The 25,484-nt window shown below is 49.3% G+C and overlaps 2 protein-coding genes across 2 annotated transcripts; both read left to right on the top strand.

Moving 5' to 3' along the window:
* The first annotated feature begins 423 nt into the window (after positions 1 to 423).
* AP1M2 (adaptor related protein complex 1 subunit mu 2) lies at positions 424 to 19,190 on the top strand. The gene is made up of 12 exons (XM_063123022.1): positions 424 to 602; positions 2,566 to 2,722; positions 7,295 to 7,362; positions 9,806 to 9,936; positions 10,033 to 10,180; positions 11,665 to 11,791; positions 12,543 to 12,685; positions 15,534 to 15,605; positions 15,978 to 16,136; positions 16,601 to 16,726; positions 17,165 to 17,240; positions 18,395 to 19,190. Exons 1-12 carry the CDS (start codon positions 561 to 563, stop codon positions 18,415 to 18,417), a joined length of 1,272 nt encoding a protein of 423 aa, XP_062979092.1. The 5' UTR covers positions 424 to 560; the 3' UTR covers positions 18,418 to 19,190.
* A 2,952-nt stretch (positions 19,191 to 22,142) lies between these two features.
* Positions 22,143 to 25,136, top strand: CDKN2D (cyclin dependent kinase inhibitor 2D). The gene is made up of 3 exons (XM_063123021.1): positions 22,143 to 22,361; positions 22,671 to 22,831; positions 23,779 to 25,136. Exons 2-3 carry the CDS (start codon positions 22,685 to 22,687, stop codon positions 24,136 to 24,138), a joined length of 507 nt encoding a protein of 168 aa, XP_062979091.1. The 5' UTR covers positions 22,143 to 22,361; positions 22,671 to 22,684; the 3' UTR covers positions 24,139 to 25,136.
* Positions 25,137 to 25,484: the final 348 nt, after the last annotated feature.

Here is a 25,484-nt window from a genome sequence, read left to right as displayed (position 1 = left end):
TGGAGGCTGGTAACTCCGATTTCGGTGGGGCCGTGAATCCATTCTGGGTCTCAATCCGGAAACAGCCAGAACTTTCAAGGCTCGAACCCTGTCCCCGAAACGGCTGCACCACCTCGGACAGCTCCTTTAGTGGCTCAGACTGAAACTCAGACTGGATTCACAGCCCCCCCCCCGAAACCTGAGCCACCCGCCTCCACTGCACGTCTGAGTACCCGGGTTCAAGCGGTGAGAAGCGCGGGGCGCCCTCCCGCTCCGCTCCGCTTGCTTCCAGAACTCGCGGGCCGCGCAGCCTCGGGCCCGGCACCCCCGTTCCCAAACTCCCCGCGCCTTGCCTGACCCCTGAGCGGCGGCGGCTGCAGCCTGCGGCGGCCGCAATGGCCCACGACACCGGTGCCCGCGCCTCTTTCCCTGCCCCTCCCTTTCTGTCGGAGGATTTCTATCGCCCGCTCGGGTTGCCACCTTCCCTTTAAGACAGCCTAGCTCACCTGTAGGCGCAGCTCACTCACCTGGCCCAGGTGGCTGCAGAGAGCGATCGGAGAGGAGGAAGTGGGCGCAGCAGGATGTCCGCCTCGGCAGTTTTCATCCTTGACCTGAAAGGCAAGGTGAGTCGCCCCCCTGGTCCTTCCCAGGGTGGGGGGTGGGCTCCCTCCCCCCCCTCCCTCCCCAACAGTGACAAAGTTTCCCCAACCCCCCCCCCCTCCGGCCGTCCCCGCCCCCGCGTGCTTCTGCCTGCAGATCTGGGTTTCCCGTCGCTCGACCGCCTCGACCTCCCTCCATGCGCCATGGGGGCAAACGGCAGCCGGAGGGGAGGGAGCCCTGGCCTCCCGAGAGAGCGGAGCCAGGTGTCCTGGCCGTGTTTCCCAGTTGCTAGGGGCCCTCCTGCCCGCACAGAGCTCCTGAAGAGCCCTGGCTGCTGCGGCCCCTGTGCTGCCCGCCATCGCTTCTGTTTCCTTCTCTCGCCCACTAGGCTCTACTTCCATCATACTTCCAGGGCCAGGAGATGGAACCAGGGCTAGGAGGGGTTCCAGCCTCCAGCAGTGCTGGTTCGGTCTCCCACCCCAACCCCTGAGCCGTTGGCTGTCGTCCCCTAAACTGGCTCTGGGTGGGCCCCGTCTGACATGGCTGGCCTTTTGTTGGAGGGAGGGAGAAAGGTTCCAATCCTGTATAGGTTTACTTGTTCCCAACCTACTGCTGGGCACACCAGCCTGTTACACCAGCCGGGGTGCTTAAAAGAGCTAGGTAACAGGAGAGCTCAGCTAGACCAGGGCCCAGCTCTGTAGCGAAGCAAGATGGAAGCATTTAAACTTTCCCAACTGGTGCCCTCCAGATGTTTTGGACTTCTGTTCCCATCAGCCCCAGTTGCCATTGCCAATGGTCAGTAACATTGGGAACTGTAGTTCAAAAATATCTGAAGGACGCTAGGTTGGGAAAGACCGTCATAAAATCGCCGAACACACTTGGCATCACCCTGTGCACAACGGGATTTGCGTGGTGCTGCCCGAGTTGGTCATGGCTGAGTCTTCCAAAAAAAAAAAAAAAAGGAGTTGCAGCAGACCAATTCATGGAAGATGGGAACAGCACCCCACTAAAAAGGCACCAGTTCAGGAGCTGAGAGGACAAAATTGTCTCATTTATATTGGAATGAGAGAAGATTGACCATATGCAGAGACTTTGTGGGAAGTTGTGTTTGTTCAAAACTGGAATGAGAAACATATTAATAAAGGCATTTCCTTTGTTTTCCTTAATGGAAAAGAAAGTATTTTTCCTGCATTATTGTGACTTTATTTAAAAACAGTTGGCCATGCTGGCTGAGGATTGTGGGAACTGTAGTCCAAACCCCAGGTTGGGGAAGGGTGCCTTACTAAGTGTCCTCTCTTGGCCTCGGCCTCTTTTTCCTTTCCCCAAACTTCCTCTGGGGAAATGTGCTGCATTTTGGATGTGATCTTGTGTTTGTAAAGTGATGGGCACTCAGGGTCATGGTTTGAAAATAAATAATGGTGAAGGAAGAAGCAGAGGAGAGAGCACTAATGGGAAACCTGGTTATGGACAGTGGTGGCCTGCTGGGAACCCTGCAGGCTCCTGGGAAGCCTTGTAGCACTACTCTTTCGCTTTTCTCCCATCATATCTCTAACCAAAACTTACCCTTATGACCGAGAGCACAAAGGAGAAAACCTGAACTCGCATTGCTAAAGGTCGAAAGGGACTGGTCTGTATCTGTCCTGGACCCATTATGGCTCCTATCTGTGACCCAGGGTGGTCTAGGGCAGCCTTCTGCAACCTGGTGCTCTCCAGATGTTTTAACTCTTATCATCCATGACCATTGGCCATGCAGGCTTGGGATGATGGGAGTTGTAGTCAAACATATCTGGAGGGTGCTGGATTAGGGGAGGCTGGTTGAGAGAAGGCAGGGTTGGGAGGCAGCCTTGGTGACCTGGTGACCCTTGATGAGGAGGGGTGTGAGCGTGAGCAGGAGTGGTGGTGTTACTTTGCTCAAGCCCTAGCAATAGGGGAGGCTGTGCCAGTCATGCACAGGCCGCCTTACTTTACCACTTTCCTGTCCTACAGCCGCTCATCAGCCGTAACTATAAGGGTGATGTGAGCATGTCGGAGATCGACTACTTCATGCCACTCCTGATGCAGAAGGAGGAAGAGTGCGCCCTGACACCACTTCTGTCCCATGGAAAGATCCACTTCCTCTGGATCAAGCACAGCAACCTCTACTGTATCCTTTCAGTGCCTGGTCTAGTTGGCTGTGAGATGCGGCAACCCCTTCAAACCCCTTTGCATTAGCCAAAGCCCAAGTTGCATGTTGCCAACACTCACAAGGGCCGATCTCCAAGAAGGTTGGGCGGCCCTGGAGCCAGGAGCGCCTGGAGCCAGCTGGGTGGGCATGAATGGTTTTTTGCAGGCATTTGACAACCACTTAGAAAATGCATTTGGCCAAGGTGCACAAAAGCACGTTTAATCCTGCGCACCATGGACATGTCTGCCATGACAGAGAGCCTACAGCAGCAGCCTTACCTAACCTAATGCCCTCCAGACAAATTGCACCACAACTCCCAGCATCCCCTAGCCAGACATGCTGACAGGGGATACTGGGAGTTGTAATGCAACCCATCAGGGTGGGGAAGTTTAGCCTACATCATGCGCAGGGTTGTTGATTTTCCAGCAGTGACTGTTACATGGCAGCTCCTTCCCTGAATTGCTTTCCTTTTCCAGCCATGCGCTTTTAAGAATCCTGGCCATCCGTGTTTATCTAGATTCTGCCCTTTATTTTCTGTTTGCGCAGCGTCCACAGGTCCGGCATGGAATTTTGCATCATCCCTGTGAGGTGTTATTTATTTGGTAGACCGCAACGTTCTGCTTCCCTTTGCTTGGTTTGCTCTCCTCAGAGGACGGGAGGACAATGGCTTTGCCTCTGTTTCTAAGGGCAAGTCAGCTGAGCGGTGGACACCACCTCTCTCGTGATCTGGCCTGGTGTTGGCCTCGACAGTCCTCCTTGGGGAAAACATTGGCTGGATTACAACCCAAGGGGCAGAGGCTTTAGATCAGTCTTCCCCACTGGGGTGACCCCACCCAAATGTGTTGGACTGTAGCTCCCATAATCTCCAGATGGCATGGCATGCTGTTTGGGGGTGATGGGAGTTGCAGTCCTGCACATCTGGAGAGCAGGTTGGGGAAGCTTGGTCTGGAGTCCCCTGCCCCTTGTGTTGAAATAGAGCCAATGCTTTCACCAAGGACTTTAGATGCCTTTAGATCTGGGTGCTCCTGTTAAATTTCTTAGCTGGCACTTTGGCTTCCAGTCTTCAGTGGCTGGAGCTGCCTTGCCCCTTGCTATCCCTGTGCAGAGGTCCAGCGTTTGCCTTGTGATCCCAGCCTGGCCCTGCTTGACTCTGACACACACACACACACACAGAGAGAGAGAGAGAGGGAGGGAGGGAACTCACAGCCAGAGAGACATCCCAGCATCTGACTTGCTTGCCTGGGCCATATATGGCACGTGCTGGATTGAATTTCTGCACCCAAGCACACACCCATTAGCCTTCTCCAGTGCTCTCAAGTTACAGCCAAGTAGAGATTGCAAGTCCTGCATTTCAGAACCTCATTAGAAAGAGGAGAAATAAAGAATGATGAGACGGTCCTCTTGTCCTGTCTTGGGACAAGAATGAGGCATCTGCAAAGTCCTTTTCACTACGAATCTCATGCTGAAATAGTGCTGCAATAGATTTTTACTATTTTGATTGATTGGATTGTAATTTTGCTGGGCTTGTCGCTGTTTTTATTTTAAATGTGGTTTTATGGTTAAATTTAAGCGATGCCATTTTTCTGTGTTGAAAGCTGCCTTGTAAGGGTTTGACCCTAAAAGATAGCCTAAAAATATCTTAAATAAACTAGATGCCCATAAGTTGACAGATGAGGGCTAAAAGGCTGCTTCCTTAGAGGAAAAAATGCAAACTGTATTGCAAGGAAACCAAAAAGCAGTGTTTAATTAAATACAATTTATGCAAATTTGCTCCCCCCTATTTAAATACTTTTGACTGAATCTAATATTTAGGCTGTTGAAGAACACTATTTCTACTTTTCTACTAAGGCGGCCTGCTAGAGCCCCAAGTGTTAAAGATGAATCTAACAATACACTCAGAGTGTGCAGTTGATCCTTTTGGAAAAGTGCAATCCTGTCCAGAGCTGGCTGAACACCGGCTCTACTTGGGCAGACGAAGTGCCCACCAGCTGCATCTCCACATCCTTAGCACTCTTGATCCTCACCCAATCCATTACTGTTCCCAAATACTGGATCAGCACTTCCTCTGCATCACCTGACTCAGCTGGAAAAGACAAGTAGATACTTGTGAATAGCCTATTTGGTTCATTAGAATATCTGAGTAAACGGACATAATTTCAACTACAAATCTGAGATCGTGGGTGATATTGACAACTGCTACTGTTTCTGATATCAAAAGTCAAGTCAGACACATTTGGGGGTAGACACTCTAGACTAATCTCTATGCCATGGGAATTTGGCCCATGAAGGTTCTGAAACTAGCCTGCGGAGAAACCTCTGCCAGCCCTGACTCTGTCTCAGGCAACTCCCCCTGCCAAACTTTACATTACTCTTTGCAGAGAGAGGCACAAAGCTTCCAAACACTGGCTGAGACCCTTCACACACTTCTCCCCACCCCAATCAGGACGGCATGCAAAAGAACTGCTTCACTCAGCAGCCACTTGGAGAAATGGACTAGAACATCCAGAAAATTTGGAAGGAACACTAGCTATGGGGGGAGAACAGTTTTAAGACCCAGGGCTCTCCTTTCTGTACCAGCCTGGACTCTGGTGTGTTCAATTAAGCCCCGGGGTATTCAGTTTAGGTAAATTGTTTAAGGATGCAAGGGATCCATAGCTAATGAGGCATGATTAATAAAATTGAAAAAGTACAGGCCAGAGCAGAGAATAAAAGAAACAATGATATCAGACTTGTTTGCTTCTCTGTTTAACTTGGATATTTGCCTAACAGGGCTTGAGAGGTTGTCGTCCTTTTTGGAAGCCATGTTAAAGACTTAAATGATGTCATCTGAGCGTGGTTACTTGAGCTCTGGCAGAAGCTCCAGCTAATCTATGTGGCTCCTACACAAGCCTCAGGACAAGTCAACAAATCTCTCTAACACCCTGGTTCTGATTTAAATAAACAAGGACTTTTGGAGTGGGGGAAAGAAGGTCTCCCTCTCTCTCTGCTATGGGCCAAAAATAATCTCGCAAAACACTAGTGATAACAGGCACTAGTGGCTGAAGGGTTACCACACCACCTCCAGCACCTCCAGGTGGCTATTCAGATTTCAGCCAAGAACCCAGTAGAGCAAAGAGAGAGGTTTGGACTGCAATATTGTCTTCTGAAATGTCTGCCTCCTTGTCACACTTTAGCCGTTGATGGTTGAGAAAATTGATATGACAAAGGATATGAGACAGTAGCAATTGGCTGGATATCCATCTAGTTGAGGTGACTTCTAATCTCTTAATATTTATTTTATTACATTTATATCCCACCTTTTTTCCTCTAAGGAACCCAAGGGGGGGTACATAATGCTCCTCTCTATTTTTATCCTCACAGCAATAACCCTACAAGGTAGGTTGGGCTGAGAGGATGTGACCAGCCCAAAGTCACCCAGCGAGCTTCCATGCCTGAGTGGGGACTAGCTCCCGGATAGCCTGACTCTCAGTCTAACACTTTAGTCACTACACCACACTGGAGCACTCTAACTACTACACCACAATTTTGAGAATGCAAAACTCTTTTCAGGAGACCAGAATGCCAAAGTTTTGTACTCTTAAAGTGGCATCAGTCATGTCAAACAGGCCAGACATTAATCATTACTATAATTAGTCCACTAATTTATCCAAACCCCTGAGCCAACATCACATGTGGCTGTTTGGGCCAAAAAAGTTATCCCTGTCCTAGAGAAAGAGGGCTAAGGGATGGGAGCTCTTGCAGATAATTCTCAGCACCTCATCAAACTACAGTCCCTTAAGTTTCTTCTGGGTGGAGGCACAACAACGGTAGAAACCCCATATAAATTGGGATGGGCAGGTTTCCAGCAACAGCCAGGAACATGTATCCATTTTAAACAAGTGTGAGCATCATCTACTACTAATATCCTTTCCCCTTGTCATAGAGCTCCATCAGACGGGGGAAATCACACTTCCCTACCGTCACTTCTCCGCCCCTGTTTCTGTTGCTTGTTACTTCCTCTTTTGAAAGAGGAAGCAAACAACGTGCACAAGCCCCATTCAGTCGGCATTTCTAATTGCGCTGCTTCTCCTGCACACAGGAGATACAGCAACTTCTGTCTTTAAAAATATATTGGACTTTCTAAGGTTTTTTCATTGTGTGAAGAAGGCCAGAAGGAGCAGGAGGCGCACGGGAGGCAGACGACATGAGTACTGATGTGGTAAAGCAGAGTACATGTGCATTGTGTTTTAAAATACACATCCTCCACAAGCTTAACAAGTAGTTCCAAGACTTTCTGAGCATTGGCTTGGGGTGGGTGGGTGCAGTGCACCAGCAGGGTTGTGTCTCTTGCTATGTGATGTCATGTGCTCTGTCCAACAGATATCTAGACTAGGATATCTAACCCTGGCTTTTCTGGACATAGCAAAGGGAATAGTTAAAGTGGTAGAATTCACTACCTTACGGTTAACAATAAGCTTTTTTTTTTAAAAGCATCGGATGAAAATGGCTCTCAATTGAAAACAGAGTTACCCGTTTCCCTGTCTCTGTTCCTTATCCTTGCCTTTTATGTAGTGGTGGCCATCACCACGAAGAATGCCAATGCCTCACTGGTGTATTCTTTTCTCTACAAAGTGGTAGAGGTCAGTAGCTATTCTCAGACTTTCAGGGGGAAACAGCACGGAGATGGAGAAAGCTGTCGCTTCCTTCGTTCTCAAGAGGAAAAGAAGCAAGTTGCTATCTCTGTCTTTCTTGCTGCTTTATTTATTGGCCCAGATGAGCCTGGAGACAGGCAACTCTTCCCCCCCCCCCCCACACACATGATGCTGAGTTCTGCATGAGCCTGCAAATAGACGCTATGTACACTGCAAAGCAGATCCCTTTGGGTGCAATCCTAGGCTTGTTTAGACAAAAAATACAACAACCTACAACTCCCAGTTTGCCCCAGCCAACATGGTTGACTAGGGAATGCTGGGAGTTGTAGGACTTCCTTTGGTTTAAACATGCATAGGATTGCAGCCTTAGTCTTAGTGCCTTCAATTTCCCTGGAGGATTACAACCCTGACATCCATTTGAAGGCACAAATCAAAATCCTGCTAGTCTCTCAAAGGATCAAATCTGTCATCTAATAGATAACAGAAACATAGGAAGCTGCCTTAACTGAGTCAAATCACTGGTCCATATAGCCCAGTGTTGTCGACACTGACTGGCAGCAATGACTCTCCAGGATTTATTATTTATTTATTTATTTAGAATATTTATATACCGCTCCCCATTGAAAAATTTCGGAGCGGTGTACAAGGTAAAATGAAAATAAAAACGGAATAAAACAGTTAAAAAGAAATTTAAAAAGAAGCAAAAATCAGAAATCCAAGGCTGCATGTTAAAGAAAGGCTTCTTGGAATAAAGATGTTTTCAGGAGGCGCCGAAAGGAGTACAAGGTCGGAGCCTGCCTGACCTCCAGAGGCAGGGAGTTCCACAGGAGGGGGGCCACCACGCTGACGGCTCTTCCCCTGGTGGATTCCAATCGGAGGATGGATCTAGGTGGAACCACCAGGAGCAGGCCCTCGGATGACCTCAGTGACCGGGCAGGTTGGTAAGGGAGAAGGCGCTCTCTCAGGTATCCTGGTCCCAAGTTGTTTAGGGCTTTGTACACAAGTTCAAGAACCCTAAACCTGCCCCTCCATTTAATCCTCCATTTCAGGGAGGATTCTTGCCTTATCCTACCTGGAGAAGCGGGAGATTGAACCTGGGACCTCCTGTATGCAAACCAGGTGCTCTTATCATACTGAGCTGTGGCCTCTCCTAGCTTTTTGGGTTTTGTTTTGTTTTTTTAAAAATACACTTGCACCTTGCCTTTCATTGTTTTCAACTCCAAGGATGAGGTACATTAAAACAATAAAATGAATAACAATTATTTATAATTTATAGATATTTATAGTAATAAAAATATCAGAGTATTAAAACATTTAATATTTTAGCACAGATTAAACCAGATTAAGATAATCAGGAGGACAGGGTGAATACCAAGATCTTTACCTAGCACTAAAAAGACATCACTGTAGGTGCCAGGTGAACCTACCCGGGGAGAGGATTCCATAGATGAGGTGCCACAACTGGGTAGGTCCTCTCTCTAGTCATTAACCTCTCTGAAAGGGGGGGGGACCTAGAGGAGGGCCTTAGCATGCAAACAGGTTCACATGGGAGGAGGCAGCTGTTCAGATAGCCCAGTCCCAAGCTGTGTAGGTCTTTAAATGTAAGCAATCAGCACTTATGTGTGGAAATAGACCTGGTGAGATGTGTTTTTTTAGCCACTCCTTGTCAACAGACATATTTTGGACCTGTTGCAATTTCCAAAAAGTCTTCAGAGACAGCGTCACATATAAGTTGCCCAAAACTAAAGAGTCGTTCAGAGCATGAATAACAGCCTACATTTTAGGGTTCTGGGCCTTGCGGCCACAATGGAAAACACCTAGTAAAACAGAGCAGTTGAACAGAGCGGTCATTCCCAAATGTCTCTGACCTTGCTTCCTTTCAAACAGCATTGTGACGGAGAACCATCCCAGAATCATTCAGTTATTCCTGAAATGGAGACATAGCAGAATTACCTTCCCTTGAAGGAGACAGGTGAAGCTCTTGCCCCTATGTACTCCAGATAAAAATAAATCCAATTTACTTTGCATTTGATTTGCTTCCAATTTTGATTCAGAAGAAAACTGTGCCTCCTTCAGTTTGGGGAAAACTGGAGTAGAACCGACAGTGACCATCGTTAGAGGGCAAGGCTTCTACATTCAGGATAGCAATTAGTTTGCTAATTCCTGCCCCTTGTACATAATTTTCCCTGAGTGCCTCATATCCTCCCTTCCCCGTTCCTGATGCACCCAAAACTAGGTGTTCGGCAAGAAAGATGCACTTGAGCTAAGCAGTCAAATGAAGGCTAAATGTACCAAATCTGTAAAGTTTGTCATTTGCAGAATGTGAGTATTGAGGCTGCAGAATTCCTAGATCTTGACCACAGGGATGATCTGCCTTCACCTGTTCAATATGAAACCTGGTTGGATGACTCTTCCATTATCTCCTTGTCAGGTCTTTTCTGAATACTTCAAAGAGCTGGAAGAAGAGAGCATCCGTGACAATTTTGTCATTGTATATGAATTACTGGATGAGCTGATGGACTTTGGGTTTCCACAGACAACAGATAGTAAAATTTTGCAGGAGTGAGTTACTTGGATACCTTTATGGGGAAGGACAAATAACTGCCCTTAACAGGCCAATGCTAAATCTTGTTCTTGCTGCTTTTCACCCCATTGTAGGTACATCACTCAGCAAGGCAACAAGCTGGATACAGGCAAATCCCGTGTTCCCGCCACTGTCACCAACGCAGTCTCTTGGAGATCGGAGGGCATCAAATACAAGAAGAATGAGGTCTTCATTGATGTCATTGAATCTGTCAACTTGCTGGTGAGTCAATGCAGGGATCCAACTTACTTGTGGTCAGAGATATGGTGCATTACACAATGCAACACGAACACGAATACAGCTTATATGGTGCTAGTGTAAGAGACCTCTAGGGCAAAGCCAATTGCATTAGTTCGCACAGCGGAGCTTTGTATCCTGATCATGATAACACACATAATAAAATAAACAAGGGCCCATGCACAATTCTTTTTCTCTCTAAAATTTATTTCATTGTCTTTTTAACGTGGTTATACACATTAATGTGTCTCCTCTGTTCTACACAGTTTCATTTAAGTTACAGTGAAATGATATACAACCTGACACACTTCAGATGTATATATCTATATTTTATAGGTGATGCTATGGGTTTACTGAGATGCAGTGACCTGAAATAGTGGTTCAGAATGTTTAATGTAGAAATTAGAAAACTAAATACTGGGTCAGATCAGATATGTGTCAAGTATGTTACATTACAAATCCATTCATTCTGCTCTCCGGCTCACTCAGGCACAAACATCTTGATACAATTGAAATATTATTATTATTAGTAGTAGCAGCAGCAGCAGCAGCAGCAATATCTGCTACACCATGGGTGCCAATGTGCCCCTAGCCAACTTCCTTAGTGCCCACTGAGAGATCGTACTCCACTGAGTAACCATTCCCTGCAGCAGCAGCAGCTACCACCTCACTTCCTCTTTGCACCAGCAGCTGGACAGCTGCAGGGTTTGAATAGTGCTCTCTGAGGTTGGATCACGTTGTTTGCATCGGCACAGCCAAGAGAGGAGGGCAGGGCAGGGCAGGGCAAAGGTGAGCTGGAACAGTCAGCGGCATTGGCCACCCCTGTTGACTGGCCGGGGCTGGTGATCACGCCACACAGCCTGGTTGCTTAGCTGCCAGGCACACGGCCTTTCCCAGTGAAGCATGGATGGCAAGAATGAGGGGGCAGCCCACCCAGCTTCACTGCGGCTCTGCCCCGGTGTCCTGCCTACTCCCGTGGGGAGAGAAGAGCTTGCCTCTGGCAGTCGCCTGGAGCTGGCCATTGCCTGAGAGAAATGCTGGTTTCCAGGAGCAATGGGTGCTCCAACAGCCCAAAGACTGGGGGCTGAGGTCTACCTCAAACCAATATTTTCTCTACCTCTTTAGAGTATTGGCTTTGCAAGGATGTGATGTGATCTCCTGGTTCCTCGAGGTGTTTCAGCTCTTAGCACAGTAAATTTAATTAATAAAATAAATATAAATTCCTGACCTTTGGCCATGCTGGCTGGGGCTGATGGGAACTGGAGTCCAAAACACCTGAAGGGCACCAGGCTGGGGAAGGCTAGCCTCTATGTACATGCAGTGCATTTAAGCGCTCAATTTTATTTTGCGCATTGGGTAATTTCAGCGTGACTATTAGGGGAAAGGAGGTGCCCCCTTCCTCTAGGCGAAGGGGGGTAGAGAGAGGCATGTGGCCCCCAGGCCTAGACCTTGCTGTGTCTGTCTTTCAGGTCAATGCCAATGGGAGCGTCCTGCTGAGTGAAATTGTGGGCTCCATCAAGCTGAAGGTGTTCCTCTCAGGCATGCCAGAATTGCGCTTGGGCCTCAATGACAGGGTGCTCTTTGAACTCACAGGGCGTAAGTACCTCTGGGCACCGAGGCCGAGGGGCATCTGCTTTTGCTTGAGCTAGCAGAGAGAGAAACAAGGGGATGCAGCTCTCGGCTTAACCAGGCTGGTCACCTAACAAACAGATTTGTCTGGGGGCAATTGCTGTGGGTTCTGCTTAGCCTCCAGGGATTTTCCTCTTCTGTAGAGGTTTAGCTTGAGCCCAAGGGCCTATTCTGAACATTAGCATTCATCTATGGGAGGTGTCAAGTTGGTCGCATAAAGGTGAGAGCTGCTAGGCCTCTCCCTCCGCTCCAAAGACATCACCACAACCTCCACACCTCTGGGGTAAAAGGCAGGCTGACTGCGTGAGTAGGTCTATGGAAATGCAACTTCTTTGGCTTGTCTTTAGCGCACTATTTGATCATTCTGAATTAGGATCTTGTATTATTTTGATGTATTTATTTATAAGATTTAGAAGCAGCTCTATAGCTAAAAAAAGATTCCCAAGTGGTGAACAGTAAAGAAAAAGAACTGAATTAGATATAGACATATAAATCAAGTTATAGCATTCCTATGGAAAAGGATAACTCTGTTTTAATGCATCACCTCCTTTGGAAGTACCTTTTTCATTGAATGGGTTCTAAGAGGCTTGGCACCACACGGGCAGGCAACTCTTTATTAAAACCTCTTAGCCATAGAAGCGACAGCTGTCATTACCTGTTGGCCGGAGCTGAGCCTCTTTCACTTCCCCCTTCTAACAACTTTGGTTCTGGCTTCCAGGGGGAAAAAACAAGTCTGTGGAGCTAGAGGATGTGAAGTTCCACCAGTGTGTACGACTGTCACGCTTTGACAATGATCGCACCATTTCCTTCATTCCACCTGATGGAGACTTTGAGCTCATGTCTTATCGACTGAACACACAGGTAGGTCTGGGATTCTGGCCCAGGGAAACGCCATGCTAGGGCAGGGGTAGTTAATCTGGTGCCCTCCAGGAGTTTTGGACCACAGCTCCCATCAGCCCCAGTCAGCATGGCCAATGGTAAGGGATTATGGGAGTTGTAGTCCAAAACATCTGATCTTACATGGCCCTGGGAAACGCCATGGTAGGGCAGGGGTAGTTAATCTGGTGCCCTCCAGGAGTTTTGGACCACAGCTCCCATCAGCCCCAGTCAGCATGGCCAATGGTAAGGGATTATGCGAGTTGTAGTCCAAAACATCTGATCTTACATGGCCCTGGGAAACGCCATGCTAGGGCAGGGGTAGTTAATCTGGTGCCCTCCAGGAGTTTTGGACCACAGCTCCCATCAGCCCCAGTCAGCATGGCCAATAGTAAGGGATTATGGGAGTTGTAGTTCAAAACATCTGATCTTACATGGCCCTGGGAAACGCCATGCTAGGGCAGGGGTAGTTAATCTGGTGCCCTCCAGGAGTTTTGGACCACAGCTCCCATCAGCCCCAGTCAGCATGGCCAATGGTAAGGGATTATGGGAGTTGTAGTCCAAAACATCTGATCTTACATGGCCCTGGGAAACGCCATGGTAGGGCAGGAGTAGTTAATCTGGTGCCCTCCAGGAGTTTTGGACCACAGCTCCCATCAGCCCCAGTCAGCATGGCCAATGGTAAGGGATTACCTGGTTTACCCAGACTAGCTGCTTCCTAATGCCCACCTAGGTCAGTTGCCCACTTCCCTGTCAGGGAAGTGAGAGGCTCTTGCAATCCTCTCATGGAGGATAAGCCTATCAATAGTCATGATAGCTATGCATCACCTGTAGTATTGGAGGCAATACGCCTCTCAATACCAGTTGCTGAGGAATACAAGCAGGGGGTTGCTATCGCACTCATCTCCTGCTTGTGGGTTTGCCATTGGAGCATCTGGCCACAATGTGAAGAGAACACTGGACTAGACAGGCCTTTGGTTTGCTCTACTTACGTTCAAGGACAGCGGGAAATACATCCAGTTGGTGACCGGGCTCCCTGTTCAGGAAACCAGATGGAATATCCTTAGTTTTTAAGTCACACCTGTTGTTGAACATGTGCTGTAGTGGTTGAAAATGTGTTGTAGTTGTAGATAATGGGATATCTGCCGTTTCTGAGTCACGCCTGTTGCTAGACATCTGTTATGGCAACTCAGTCCCTACCACCGTGACACATGTCCAGCCACAACCCTGTTTGCACTGTGGGATAATCACACTATAGATGATCCCATAATCTTGTACAATCCCAGCACTTCCAAAAACATCTCTCTCTTCCTCTTGATGTCTTTTCACCCAACATGGAAAGCCAGCATGGTTCGGTGTTAAAGGTTAGAGGGATGCTGCCACGACACAGGCTCTGAACACCAGACCTCATGTCTGCCACCACTTCTTATGGGGCGACACAGGCTCTGAACACCAGACCCGGCCGAAGCTACTCCCTGCTCAAGCTAAGCACCACCACTTGATACGCCTGAGACAAGGGATAAAACCCACCTTCCTCCAAACTATGTGGAGAAAGGGGTTTAAAATGGATTATTATTATTATTTATTTATATAGCGCCATCAATGTACATGGTGCTGTACAGAGTAAAACAATAAAATAGCAAGACCCTGCCGCATAGGCTTACATTCTAATAGAATCATAATAAAACAATAAGGAGGGGAAGAGAATGCACCAAACAGGCACAGGGGAGAGTAAAACTAACAGTATAAAAGTCAGAACAAAATCAAGTTTTAAAAGCTTTAGGAAAAAGAGTGTTCCAGGCGTAAGGGGCAGCAGAAGAAAATGGACGAAGCCGAGCAAGGGAAGTAGAGACCCTTGGGCAGGCGAGAAACATGGAGAAGGATTTTAATATATATAATAATGCGCTGTGAGTTATATCTGCTGAGGTGAATGATTGTCAGAGCGGGTGTTAAATGTGTAAACTTAAGATGATAAATGCCAAACAGACACATGGGCTTTTTTGTGGTAGTTTAAAAACAAAACAATCAAAATTTATTTTTAAAAGTTCATAAGCTTTGTTTCAAATAACAACATTTAAAAACCTTTTTGAAACCCTTCATACAATTTGGTCACTCATTCACATTCGCGCTTTCCTTTTTCTCACACAATCACTCTTGAACTTTCTTTATTATCAGTATTGATCAATATACTTCCACTACATGCACACCACACCCTAAAGACACCACTCACTACACTGACTTTCAAATTTCCCAGAACTTAAGTACCATAAACACAGAGAGCGCTACAGACTCTAAGAGTACCTAACAAGTCTCCCTGAAAAGGTTCCCTGAAAAGAACAAGAACCCACAATCCCCTCCGTCATTCCCTTATATACCACTCCTCCTCCCTCCCAAGACATTCTAACTCCACCCACTCAGGCCAACTTTCTAAAAACCACAGACTTACCAACTGCAGACATACATTTGGAATTGACTTATGGGGTGTAACGCCACAGATGCCAGCAAGATGGTGGCCCCAAGTGATCTCTCCTCTTCTCAGATGTGTTGCGTATTATTGACTTGACATTCAAGTAATAAGCATTAATTGTGATTGCAAGATAAAATACTGCCTAGCTATTGGGGGTCTTATATTCTGCTGCTTCAAGATGGAGAAAGATTGCTCCACCTATATATAGGATATATATAGGATATGACAGTTCCTCACCTTCCATCATGCCTGATGCAATACATTTGAGTAACCCTTGCTCTTTGTGCCATTCTTCAGCCATCCAACTTACTGACATATCTGGACCCCTGTGAATTACATGTATTCTCTTTCTCTCTCTGCATAAAGGTGAAACCTCTCATCTGGATTGAGTCCGTCATTGAGAAGTTCTCTCACAGCCGAGTGGAGATCATGGTTAAGGTGAATGGCCTTCAGAGATGCCTCCATAATAAATAAAAAACAGACCAATACACAGGTTCCTTGACTGTTTCTTCCTGTAGAGTTTTGTACTCAGTGATTGCTCCAAATGGACAAGTCTCTCCACTTGATCTAAAAATGAAGTATCTGCCACAGCTTTGGGGGAAAGAAGGCACTCTCCAGTCTCCCGTAGGCAATAAGAGGGAGATCCAAAGCGGTCCTGAGGTCTGGACCACCTTGATTTTAAAGCTCAAACTTCTCACATGATTGCTTTAGCTCTCCTTCTCTTGTGACAGAGACTTAGTTGGAAAGGGAAAGATTTTAACTGTCATGAGTCGGTGTCTCTCTCTCTGACTTTGTTTTATTCTTGGAAAGGCAAAGGGACAGTTCAAGAAGCAGTCGGTGGCCAATGGTGTGGAGATATGTGTGCCAGTCCCAAGTGATGCTGACTCACCCAAATTCAAAACCAGCATTGGGAGTGCGAAATACCTGCCTGAAAAGAACGTTGTCATCTGGAACATCAAGTCCTTCCCGGTAAGATGGATGCCCCTTCTTTGAGACGCCCTGCCCTGCCCTGCCCCACGTTTTCTAGATCAGTGGTGCAATTCCAGGCAATGGATGTTTCGCCAGTGACTTCAGTAAGATGTGGATTAAACTCCAAGGGCTCTTTGGCTGCATTTGGGATGGGGGCAAGAAGGGTTTTTACACACATCCCTAGTATGTGAGCTCCTGCAAGCCCTGTTGGGGGAGGAGGTGCATTTAGGGTCAGGCCACGCCTCCCACTGAAAAGGGATGCTACGACTGCTAGTGAATCCCTTTCCACGGGATCCCAATGGAGCTTGAGGAAGCATGAATGAGATCTACAAGGTGCTGACAATGGGCTTACTTGCCCCTTTCCTTTGGCCATGGAAGATGCTCGTGCCAGAGTATGCCGTTGGCTGGCCTCTGTAACGACTGACCGGGAAAGGCCCCAACCTCTCTTGCATTTGGTTCTGCAGGGAGGCAAGGAGTACCTGATGCGGGCCCACTTTGGGCTGCCAAGTGTCGAGAACGAGGAACTGGAGGGTCGGCCACCCATCTCAGTCCGGTTTGAGATTCCCTATTTTACAGTCTCTGGGATTCAGGTGAGCTCATTTGATTGGAGCTGGAGAAGTGGGAGTGGTGACTCTGTGGCTCCCTGTCCCTGGAGTCGCAGGGTCACCACAGCTTGGAGGGCTTCAGACTCCAAGCTGTGACTGCATATGTGACACAGGCTCAGCTAAAATGTTGAGAGCAAGTAGCTTCTACTTGTTGCTGGAAAATATTTTTCACAATCATTCGAACTCTTACTATCAAATAGAAGGGATGACAGCTCCTCTCTGACATGGGCTTGCGATGGGCACACACATTCTAAGGCAGGCTCTGCCCAGTGCCCAAAATGTCCTCGGAGAGGGTGAGGGTGTACAGGTGCTCGCCGCTGGGCTGCGGCGTAGATGTGAAGTGCCATCCAACATGAAGATGATGAGTGACTTAAAGGAGGCTGATGGGACGCTCTCCTTTTCTGCCATCCCGTTCCAATTCAGGTGCGGTACATGAAGATAATTGAGAAGAGTGGGTACCAGGCTCTGCCGTGGGTCCGCTATATCACCCAGAGTGGGGGTAAGTTGTCAAGGCTGCCAGGAAGCTGAATTGGGGCATATAGATACTGGCCTTCTTTTTCATCCTGACACCTGTGAGAAGCAAAGCAACTAATGGAAAATTACCTTTTACTTCCCTGGATTGTGCTTGAATACAACTAGCCGGTCTAGCTAAGTTGTGTAACCCACTCCCTTGTCTCTTGGAGAGAAACTTTGGGACCTGGGAAGGACCATTCAGACATCGCTCTGCACAAAGTGCATCCCCCGCCCCAACACACGTACATAATGGATTTATGCAAGGAAAAGAATGCAAACAGAACTTGCAATTTCTGCAGCGTGGCTCCCCTAGAGCCAAAATCAACACGGGAGAAGTTAACGTTTGTAGCCAAAGTCCCTGCAAACAGGTGCTTGACTCTAAGCTCTGGCTGATTGTTGGGGGGAGAGCCTGATTGGACTTGCTGCTGAGTTTCACTTTGGGTCAGAGGCCCCCAGCCCTTATTAGAGTGTCTGCCATGTCATTACAGTAGTGCTTTTTTTCCTCATCTAGAGAGCCAGGGTAATGCCCATCATGTTGCTCACACCCTGCCACCATCTCCCATGTGACTTCCCTTTTCTGCATTTTTGCCTCAACCGCCACTGGAATCAGGCCCCCTGGAGCTTCCCCAAAATTGAATTCATTCCTTAGGCAGAAAGAGATTTAACACCTCTTCTATAAGATGTCCTCGAAGTATACTAAAAGACTGAAAAGGGAAGAAGCCCATCACAGAAGCGATGCTGATTCTTGTTCAGCAGGGCTTATTCTTCTATATATTTGACCATACTAGCCTTAATAAAGCTTTCCATCAGTTTACTTTAGATGTGAGATTGATAGGTTACTTGGATCACCCCAACCTTGGAAGCATTTTTTTTTTGTTTTGAATTGGTACAAGATTGGCCACTTTCCAGCCTGCATTTAAGACTATTATTATCATGTCAATCCTGCGTGGGAGATCATTAGTATCCCCATTTCACAGACACAATTTTTGAGCTCCTTCCCTGCATGTTCATTCTTGCCAGCTGGTACATCTATTGCAGATGTACCAGCTGCTCCAGGAAGGTGCAGAACTGTTTACAGCCAAGGGGCTTTCTAGGCAAATGGCCACCCAGTCTTACTGTATCCTGTGCCTTTTGTTCCAGATTACCAGCTCCGGACACAATAATCTTGCAATCCAGCAGATTCTGACACCCTCAAGAATGAAGGAGACTGGATGCCCAAAGGACCCTTTTAAACTTGGCTCTCTCTGAAGCAGATTGTGTGCATGTGTGTCCTTCTCCTAGAATGCTGCTCTGTTCCTTTCTCCACTCACTTGCAAACTGATTTGGTAATGGACCACTTTACCCAGTGCCTGAAGGGGACATCATGGCCCCATCTGTGTTGCATCTGAAGTGGCATTTGTACTACTTTGCAGCCTACAAGAGCAGTAGACCTGCTCTGATGACATGTCAACACGCTATGCCTTGCCAGGGCTACTTGCTGGAGATACATCCAGGAGTAAAGCCTTCATTCAGAACCTCTCTCCTTTAGAGGGTTCCCGTGAAGAGGAGTGGGGAACATGTGGCCCTCCAGATGACGTTCAACTGCATTCCCGTCAGTCCTGCCCACTGGCCATGCTGGATGGGGCTGATGTGAATTGGAGTCCAGCAACATCTGGAGGGACACAAGTTCCCCGTAGGTGCATCGCTCCTTGTTCTGTGGTGTCTGGAGTGGAGCATGGGATGGGGCAGCAGGCAGAGCATGACCTACAGTTGTATGGAAGCTGGAACTGGAGGCCCTTTTTTTCTTAGCCCCAGTTCCTTATTTGTAAAGTGAAAATAGCTGCTGCCTACCTCTTGTTGTAAGAATATGTCACAGGTTACTATTTTTCCTTGCCTTAGACCATGATGAGCTATAAATGTAAGTGAAATAAATAAATGGTTTTCAATGTGGAACCATCATTTTGGCATGTGCCATTACTCCTAATCCTTGTTTGTTTGCTATGCTAACTCTACCTTCCAGTTTAGCCCTGGGGGGGATGTCTATACAGCTTCTTTACCCCGACCTAAACGCGCAGATTTGCATTTCAGGACACATGACACAGCTGTCCATTCAGCACAGCGAACCAGAAAATGCGCAGATTCATAGTTGCGATTTACGGCGGCTTTTGGATCAACCTTCGAGTTTGCGCTGCATTATAGTTATATGTTGTTGGGGGAGTTTAATTGAATTTTGAAATGTGGGCGTAGCTTTGAGGGCAGGACAAAGTGATTGGCCGATTTTCAGCCTTCCCACCTATCACGTCCTCCTCTGGCTGCCTTGTTCCTTCCCGCTGTTTTCATTTTTAATTATATGAACCTGCAGAACTCCGCAGATAGTGCTTATAAAATTTAAACAAGGGAGGGGGACGGGCAGCTAGAGGGAGGAGATGTTTAGTCCTCCTCTCGCATCCTCCTCTGCTGCCTCGTTCCTCTCCCCCCCCCCCCCCCGGGTTTTCTCTGATATAAATCTGCAGAGCTCTGCAGATAAAATGTTAGGGTTCCGTAGCTTCATATGTGCGTATTAATAACTGCACTACCAAAAAAAAAAGGGTTCATGCCCACTGGAGCAACTTTGCTCTGCAAGGGCTCTTCTATGACTGCATATTCTGAGCAGTAAATATATCACTGTTGCTGCTGCAGTGTGTTGCTCTTTGCCTAGATTCGAATCTATGAAAATTCGGGTTTATATTCAATTAGGCGCAATCCCGTTGTCGTATAGATGTTGCTTTCAACGGACAACAAATGGAGCGGCTTATTCTTGCGTCTCTGTTGACCATTTCTCAACTGAAGATGTCTGCTGGCAAAAAATCTCAAAATTCTATTTCGGGAGAGGTGCACAAAGTTCAAGGTTACTTGTTGTGCTCTTAAGAGTTCTTAATTTGCCTGAACATCTCATGCCAAAAGGACAAAATGTGTCTGTTTTGGGAAGTCAGGAGTTGCTTCCCAGAACATGTGGAACACTCTCAACTTTTGCCATACTTTGAAGGAGGGTTGAGCAGGAAGAAAAGAGGCTGTTGCATGCAGTTGAACAATACAGGCAGCTTCGCATCCTGCATTCTCAAAGGAAAAGTTTCTCTCTCTCTCTCTCACACACACACACACACTCCTTGTGAATTGCTAGTAGAGAGCGATTTGAGCACTGTACTTTCAAACACAAAAGCTGAAACCTCACAGTACAGGTACCAGCCTTGCAGGTACCTTTTACTATTACTTTTATCCTGTTAAATTTCCCTCTATTACATGTATTAGGGCTTTTCCTCTTAGACAGATTGCATGCTGAATATCTGGCTGTACATACAATTTCCTCTTATTTAGGCTACAATCCTACGCATACTTTCCAGGAAGTAAGCTCCCTTGAACAGTGGGATTTACTTCTGAATAAACATGGATAGGATTGCACTGCTAATTTCCTTTACAGTTCCATCTGCAAGGTCAGGAAATAGAATACTCAGCTGGTTAGCAAGTAATCTACCTGATTTTGATTTAAGGCTACTAGCCTATGGATGCTTACTTACATTGGAGTGAGTCTTATTTAATGAAGAATAGCTTTGCTTTTGAGTAACAATGCATAGGATTGGGCTATAAAGGCATCTAATCTAGGCCAGCCCTTGAATCTTTCAGGTATTTGGGAGCTCTCAGAAAATAGTGCACTTCACAGCTTAGTCGATAGTATGCAAACCCAGCAGTACCACAGCCGGTGGCATTCAAGTGGGGGGCATGCAATCTGCAAGCCTCCCAAACGACTCTCTATTGTATTTTGTACTATGGTTTTATGCTGTTTTATACTTCGAACGTTTTTAATTTTTGTGAACCGCCCAGAGAGCTCCGGCTATTGGGTGGTATAGAAATGTAATAAATAAATAAATAAATAAATAAAATAGGTGGGAAGAAGATAAGGCAAAGGTCACAGGTGAATGCAAAGGTCTTCAGGTGTCTTCCGGAGGTATTGGGGCTCCGGATTCCATCGCTCCTGGTCAGCCTCCAGGTTCGGGGAGGCTGGCTGACAGTGGAGCACATGCAGAAAGCCCGGGTTCTGTTTCTAAAAAGAGCTGGGCAACCATGTCCACACCCCCTCCCACCCCCACGCCACGCCAGGGCAGTTCAACCAGGTGTGTGGCTCAGGGCAGCTCAACCCAGGTGTGTGGCTCAGACCAGGTGTGTGGCTCAGGTAGCTCCACACGTCCGAAGGATCGGATCCGGACGGAGCCAAGCAAGGCAGCCGGAGCCCCGGCGTCCACAGGGAGCGACCCTGGCTGCCCTTTCCCCGCCGCAGGGCTGGCTCGCGGGGGAAGCCCGTCTGGGGTCGGCGGGGATGCCGGAGAGAGGGTCCGCCCGTCCGTGCCCTGGAGGAAGAAGCCTCCCCCCCTCCTCTCCCCCCTCTCCCTCCCTCCCTCCCGCAGGTCGCGACCTCCCGCTGGCCCTGTCCCGGCCGGGAGGGGCGGGGGCCCGAGCCAGCCTCTTTCCCGCCCGAACCTGCGTTTGAATCGCCAAGGCCCGCCCAGCCGTCGGCCTGCGGGCGGCCAATCAGGAGGCGGGAGGCGCCGGCTCCTGCCCGGAGCTGGCCTCTCATTGGCCCTGCCCGGGGGAGGGCGGAGAGGGCGAGGGCGAGAGAGAGAGAGAGAGAGCGGAGCAGGTGACAATGTATCCAAGTCGGGAGCGCAGCATCGCGGGGGGAAACAACACGCAGCGGCGCCCGGGCACGTGGGGGCGGGGCCGGGCGGAGGCGACGCTCCGGTGAAGCCACAGCGGGGGGGGGGGGGGAGGTAGGGAGGAGGGGCCGCTCGCTCGCTTGCTCGCACCCACCCACCGGCAGGCATTCAGGCGCGCCGCCTCCGCCCTCCGCGGCTTCCCTCCGCACAGCAGCAGCAGCAGCAGCAGCAGCAGCCCCGCCCCGGGCACCGCTCGGCATTCCAGCGGCGGCGGCGCGCCCCCCCCCCCCCCGACAGCGACTCTCAGCCCGGCGGCCGACGGACCAGCGAGCCCAACTTGCGCCCCGGGGAGGAGGCGCCGGCGATCGGGACACCGGCCGGCCGGCCGGCTGGCTGGCTGCTGTCCCGCTTGACCAGTGCCGGGAGGAGCGGGAGTGGAGGTAGGCGGGCAGGCAGGCAGGCAGGCAGGCAGGCGCCGGAGAAGGAGCTCCCCGCCCAACGGGGCAGCATCGCGGCTCCTCTGGCCCGGGCATCGGCTGGCGGCGGCGGCGGCGGGGGTGATGGGCTTCGAGGGGGGGCACCTGAGCATGTGCAGAGCGGTGTCCTGCTAGCTTGGGAGAAAGCCTCGAGCCCCGGGACGCCGCCCTGGGGGGCAGAGGGCGGCGGGGGCCTCGCCTCGCCTCCCTCGCCTCGCCCGGACGCCGCCATCGCCTCCGGCGCTGACTCCGGGCCGCCCTTGCCTCCGCCAGGTGCCGGCGCGGGCATGTTGCCCGGCAGCGCCGAGATCCGCGCCGGGGACCAGCTCACGGCGGCTGCCGCCCGGGGAGACATCGCGGAGGTGCGGCGGCTGCTGCAGGAGGAGCTGGTGCACCCCGACTCGCACAACCGCTTCGGCAAGACCGCGCTGCAGGTAGGCGAGGCCGCCCCGGCCGCCCGCGGGCACCTGCCCTCCCTCCTTCCCTCCCGGCGGGACCCCCTGCCCCCCGCCGAGCCCTGGCGCCTCCTCCCAGGGCTCAGCCCCCAACCCTCCCTTGAGCCACAGGCCTGCTCTCGCGTAGGAGGCGAAGGAAAAAACCCCTGGTCGTGGCCGGCAGTGCGGACATCCCTACAGAGCCCTTGTAGGCTGGGCTCCATCTCATGCCCCCTCATCTGAGCAGGATTGGGGCCCAGCACCCATCCCCGACGGACGTCTCCCCTCGCTCTGGACTTGCTGCTTGCTTGGCTCCAAACCTCCCCGCTTCCCCCTCGCCTCTTCCCACCTGCACAGGGAAGCTCACCCGCAACAGACATAAACAACTGTGCTTTGTAAACAGCATGCAGGCATAGCCGGTACAGGCTCCGTCCTGCTGGGGCCAAGCCAAGTAGGGGCACGCAAGGGGAATGAATTAGTTGTGTAGGGTCTGCATGGGGGAAAGGAGGAGCAAACCCGTCCTTGCCTGGATAATTACCTGCAGGTCCTGTGAAGTCCTGCAAGTCAAGTGTCCACCTCCCACCCACCCTGAACCCCCAATTCAGCCCCCTCTTGGGCTGCCTGCCAGTTGTCTCCATGCCAGTTTCCACAGCAGGTAACGACAAACTGTACCAGCCTTCCCCAGCCTAGTGCCCTCCACATGTGTTGGGAATTTTGGAAGTTGCTGTCCAACACATCTGGAGGGCACCAGGCTGGGGAAGGCTGAATTACATATTGGTTGAAATATCTGTTGCTCTGACTAGGATCTGTGGATGTGATGATTTCCGCTGGAATGTCTCCTTGTCTGCAGCTACTTCTGACCAGAGAATGAATTGCAGTGCTGCCTGTCTGCCCTACTGCAGACATCACCTGCCCTATCCTTCGTTGACCCCTTCCTCTTCCCCCAGGTCATGATGTTCGGTAACATCTTCGTGGCACAGGAGCTGTTGAAGCAAGGTGCTAACCCTAACATCCAAGATGAGTCGGGCACGGCGCCTGCCCACGATGCTGCCCGCACTGGCTTCCTTGACACGCTGAAAATCTTGGTGGAGCATGGCGCTGATGTCAACGTCCCAGACGCCTCTGGCTCGCTGCCGCTCCACGTGGCTGTTTGGGAAGGCCACAAGGACGTGGTCTGCTTCCTTGCACCTCAATCCAAGCTGCAGCACCAGGACTCTGAAGGGCGCACACCACTGGAGCTAGCGCAGCAGCTTGGGCTTTCAGACATCCAGGGCATTCTGGAGCAGTATCTCTCTGTCCCAGCTTAATCCAAAGAGGGGGTCGCCTTGCCTGGGCTCAAAGGGAGCAGGATCAGTTCTGAGACAGATCCTTTCTGTATACTTAGCCCCCTCCCCCAATCCCCGGAGATTCTCCCTTTCTTGCCAGGGCCCTGGAACAAAGGCAGCTCCTCCTGCCCTACCTCAGAGTGTGAGTTTAATTGACTTTTGCTGTTGTTTCTATTTATATGTATTTTATGAGTTCTCTTCTTTGCTTCTGCTCTCCGGTTTCTCCCAATCCTGCCAGTTCACTAGGAGCCAGAAGGCCTTTGTGGTGGAGCACTCCTGCTTGTACCATCCTAAACTCAGCTTTGGTTTATTTCTCCTTGTTTGGGGAAGGTCCCAACCACTGGTATAAACATCTCCTAAAGAGCATTCGGGTGGGACAGGGTCTCTCTAACGCAAAGAGCATCCATTGCGAGGCTGGGGCCTTCGCTCCCCTCCTGCTTTGCACAAGGAATCTGGTCCCTTGTGGGGAACACTTGGCATTTTGCCTAAGGGCAAAATGTTCCCCTTTGTGCACCAGGCAGGGATGTCAAGGCTAACCCTGAAATGAAGACTTTGCCATGACGTATTCCTATATCTGTGGGCTGAATGTTTGGCCCTGGTTCCCTTGTGGAATATGGGATCCAAAATCAGTAATGTCTAACTGCATAGGATTCTGCGCCTATTAAGAACCTCATCTACCCTCTCCCTAGTTTCTGTATGATCTTCTCAAGGGATCTTGCGATCCTTAAGCCATTTCCACCTTGGCCTTTTGGTAGTTATCCCTGCCGTTCACACACATATTCAAAGTGTGCGTAGTCTGTTGGCTTTGACTAAAATGTTTTCAGGCTTGTTTTGGCAGCTTGTTCCCTATAATGAATTTGTGGATCTGAGCTGTGTATATAGTAGATTTTAAAGGAGGGGGAAATTTATTCTATTTATTGTGATTTGCAAGGGTTTGTTTTACAGAATGATTAATTTAATTATTAAAAACATTAAATATATTTGCCTCTTTGACTTGTGATTCTGGGGAACTTTACAAGAAATCCCTCCTCTTTGCTTTCAATGGACAGAACTCTGTTCCCCTGGAGAAGAAGAATGTGGGTGTGATTGTGGGGCTAATTGCTGAGCACCTTTAATAAAACATTGAACCCCAAAAGCTTGTGAAGCAGAAGTCGCATAGGACATGTTGGGAACTGTGAATCACTGCTGTGAATCACCTATAAGTGGGAGAGGCTTGCATCATGCCACAGCTCTGCATTTAAATACAGGGCTTCTCTAGATTTTTGCTGAGCTGAAAGTGTGCGTTTCATGCTCCTTTTTGACACAGGACCTGTCTCAAACGTTATGGG

Source organism: Elgaria multicarinata, chromosome 3 (genome assembly GCF_023053635.1).
Source record: "Elgaria multicarinata webbii isolate HBS135686 ecotype San Diego chromosome 3, rElgMul1.1.pri, whole genome shotgun sequence".
NCBI lineage: Eukaryota > Metazoa > Chordata > Lepidosauria > Squamata > Anguidae > Elgaria > Elgaria multicarinata.
This window is presented reverse-complemented; position numbering and strand designations above follow the sequence as displayed.

Bases quoted from the DNA above. Each gene is read 5' to 3' on its own strand.
- AP1M2 (XM_063123022.1), top strand. From the start codon at position 561: ATGTCCGCCTCGGCAGTTTTCATCCTTGACCTGAAAGGCAAG. The intron at 603-2,565 runs GTGAGTCGCCCC...CCTGTCCTACAG, and splicing joins TCCTTGACCTGAAAGGCAAG to CCGCTCATCAGCCGTAACTA. The intron at 11,792-12,542 runs GTAAGTACCTCT...TCTGGCTTCCAG, and splicing joins GCTCTTTGAACTCACAGGGC to GGGGAAAAAACAAGTCTGTG.
- CDKN2D (XM_063123021.1), top strand. From the start codon at position 22,685: ATGTTGCCCGGCAGCGCCGAGATCCGCGCCGGGGACCAGCTCACGGCG. The intron at 22,832-23,778 runs GTAGGCGAGGCC...CTCTTCCCCCAG, and splicing joins TCGGCAAGACCGCGCTGCAG to GTCATGATGTTCGGTAACAT.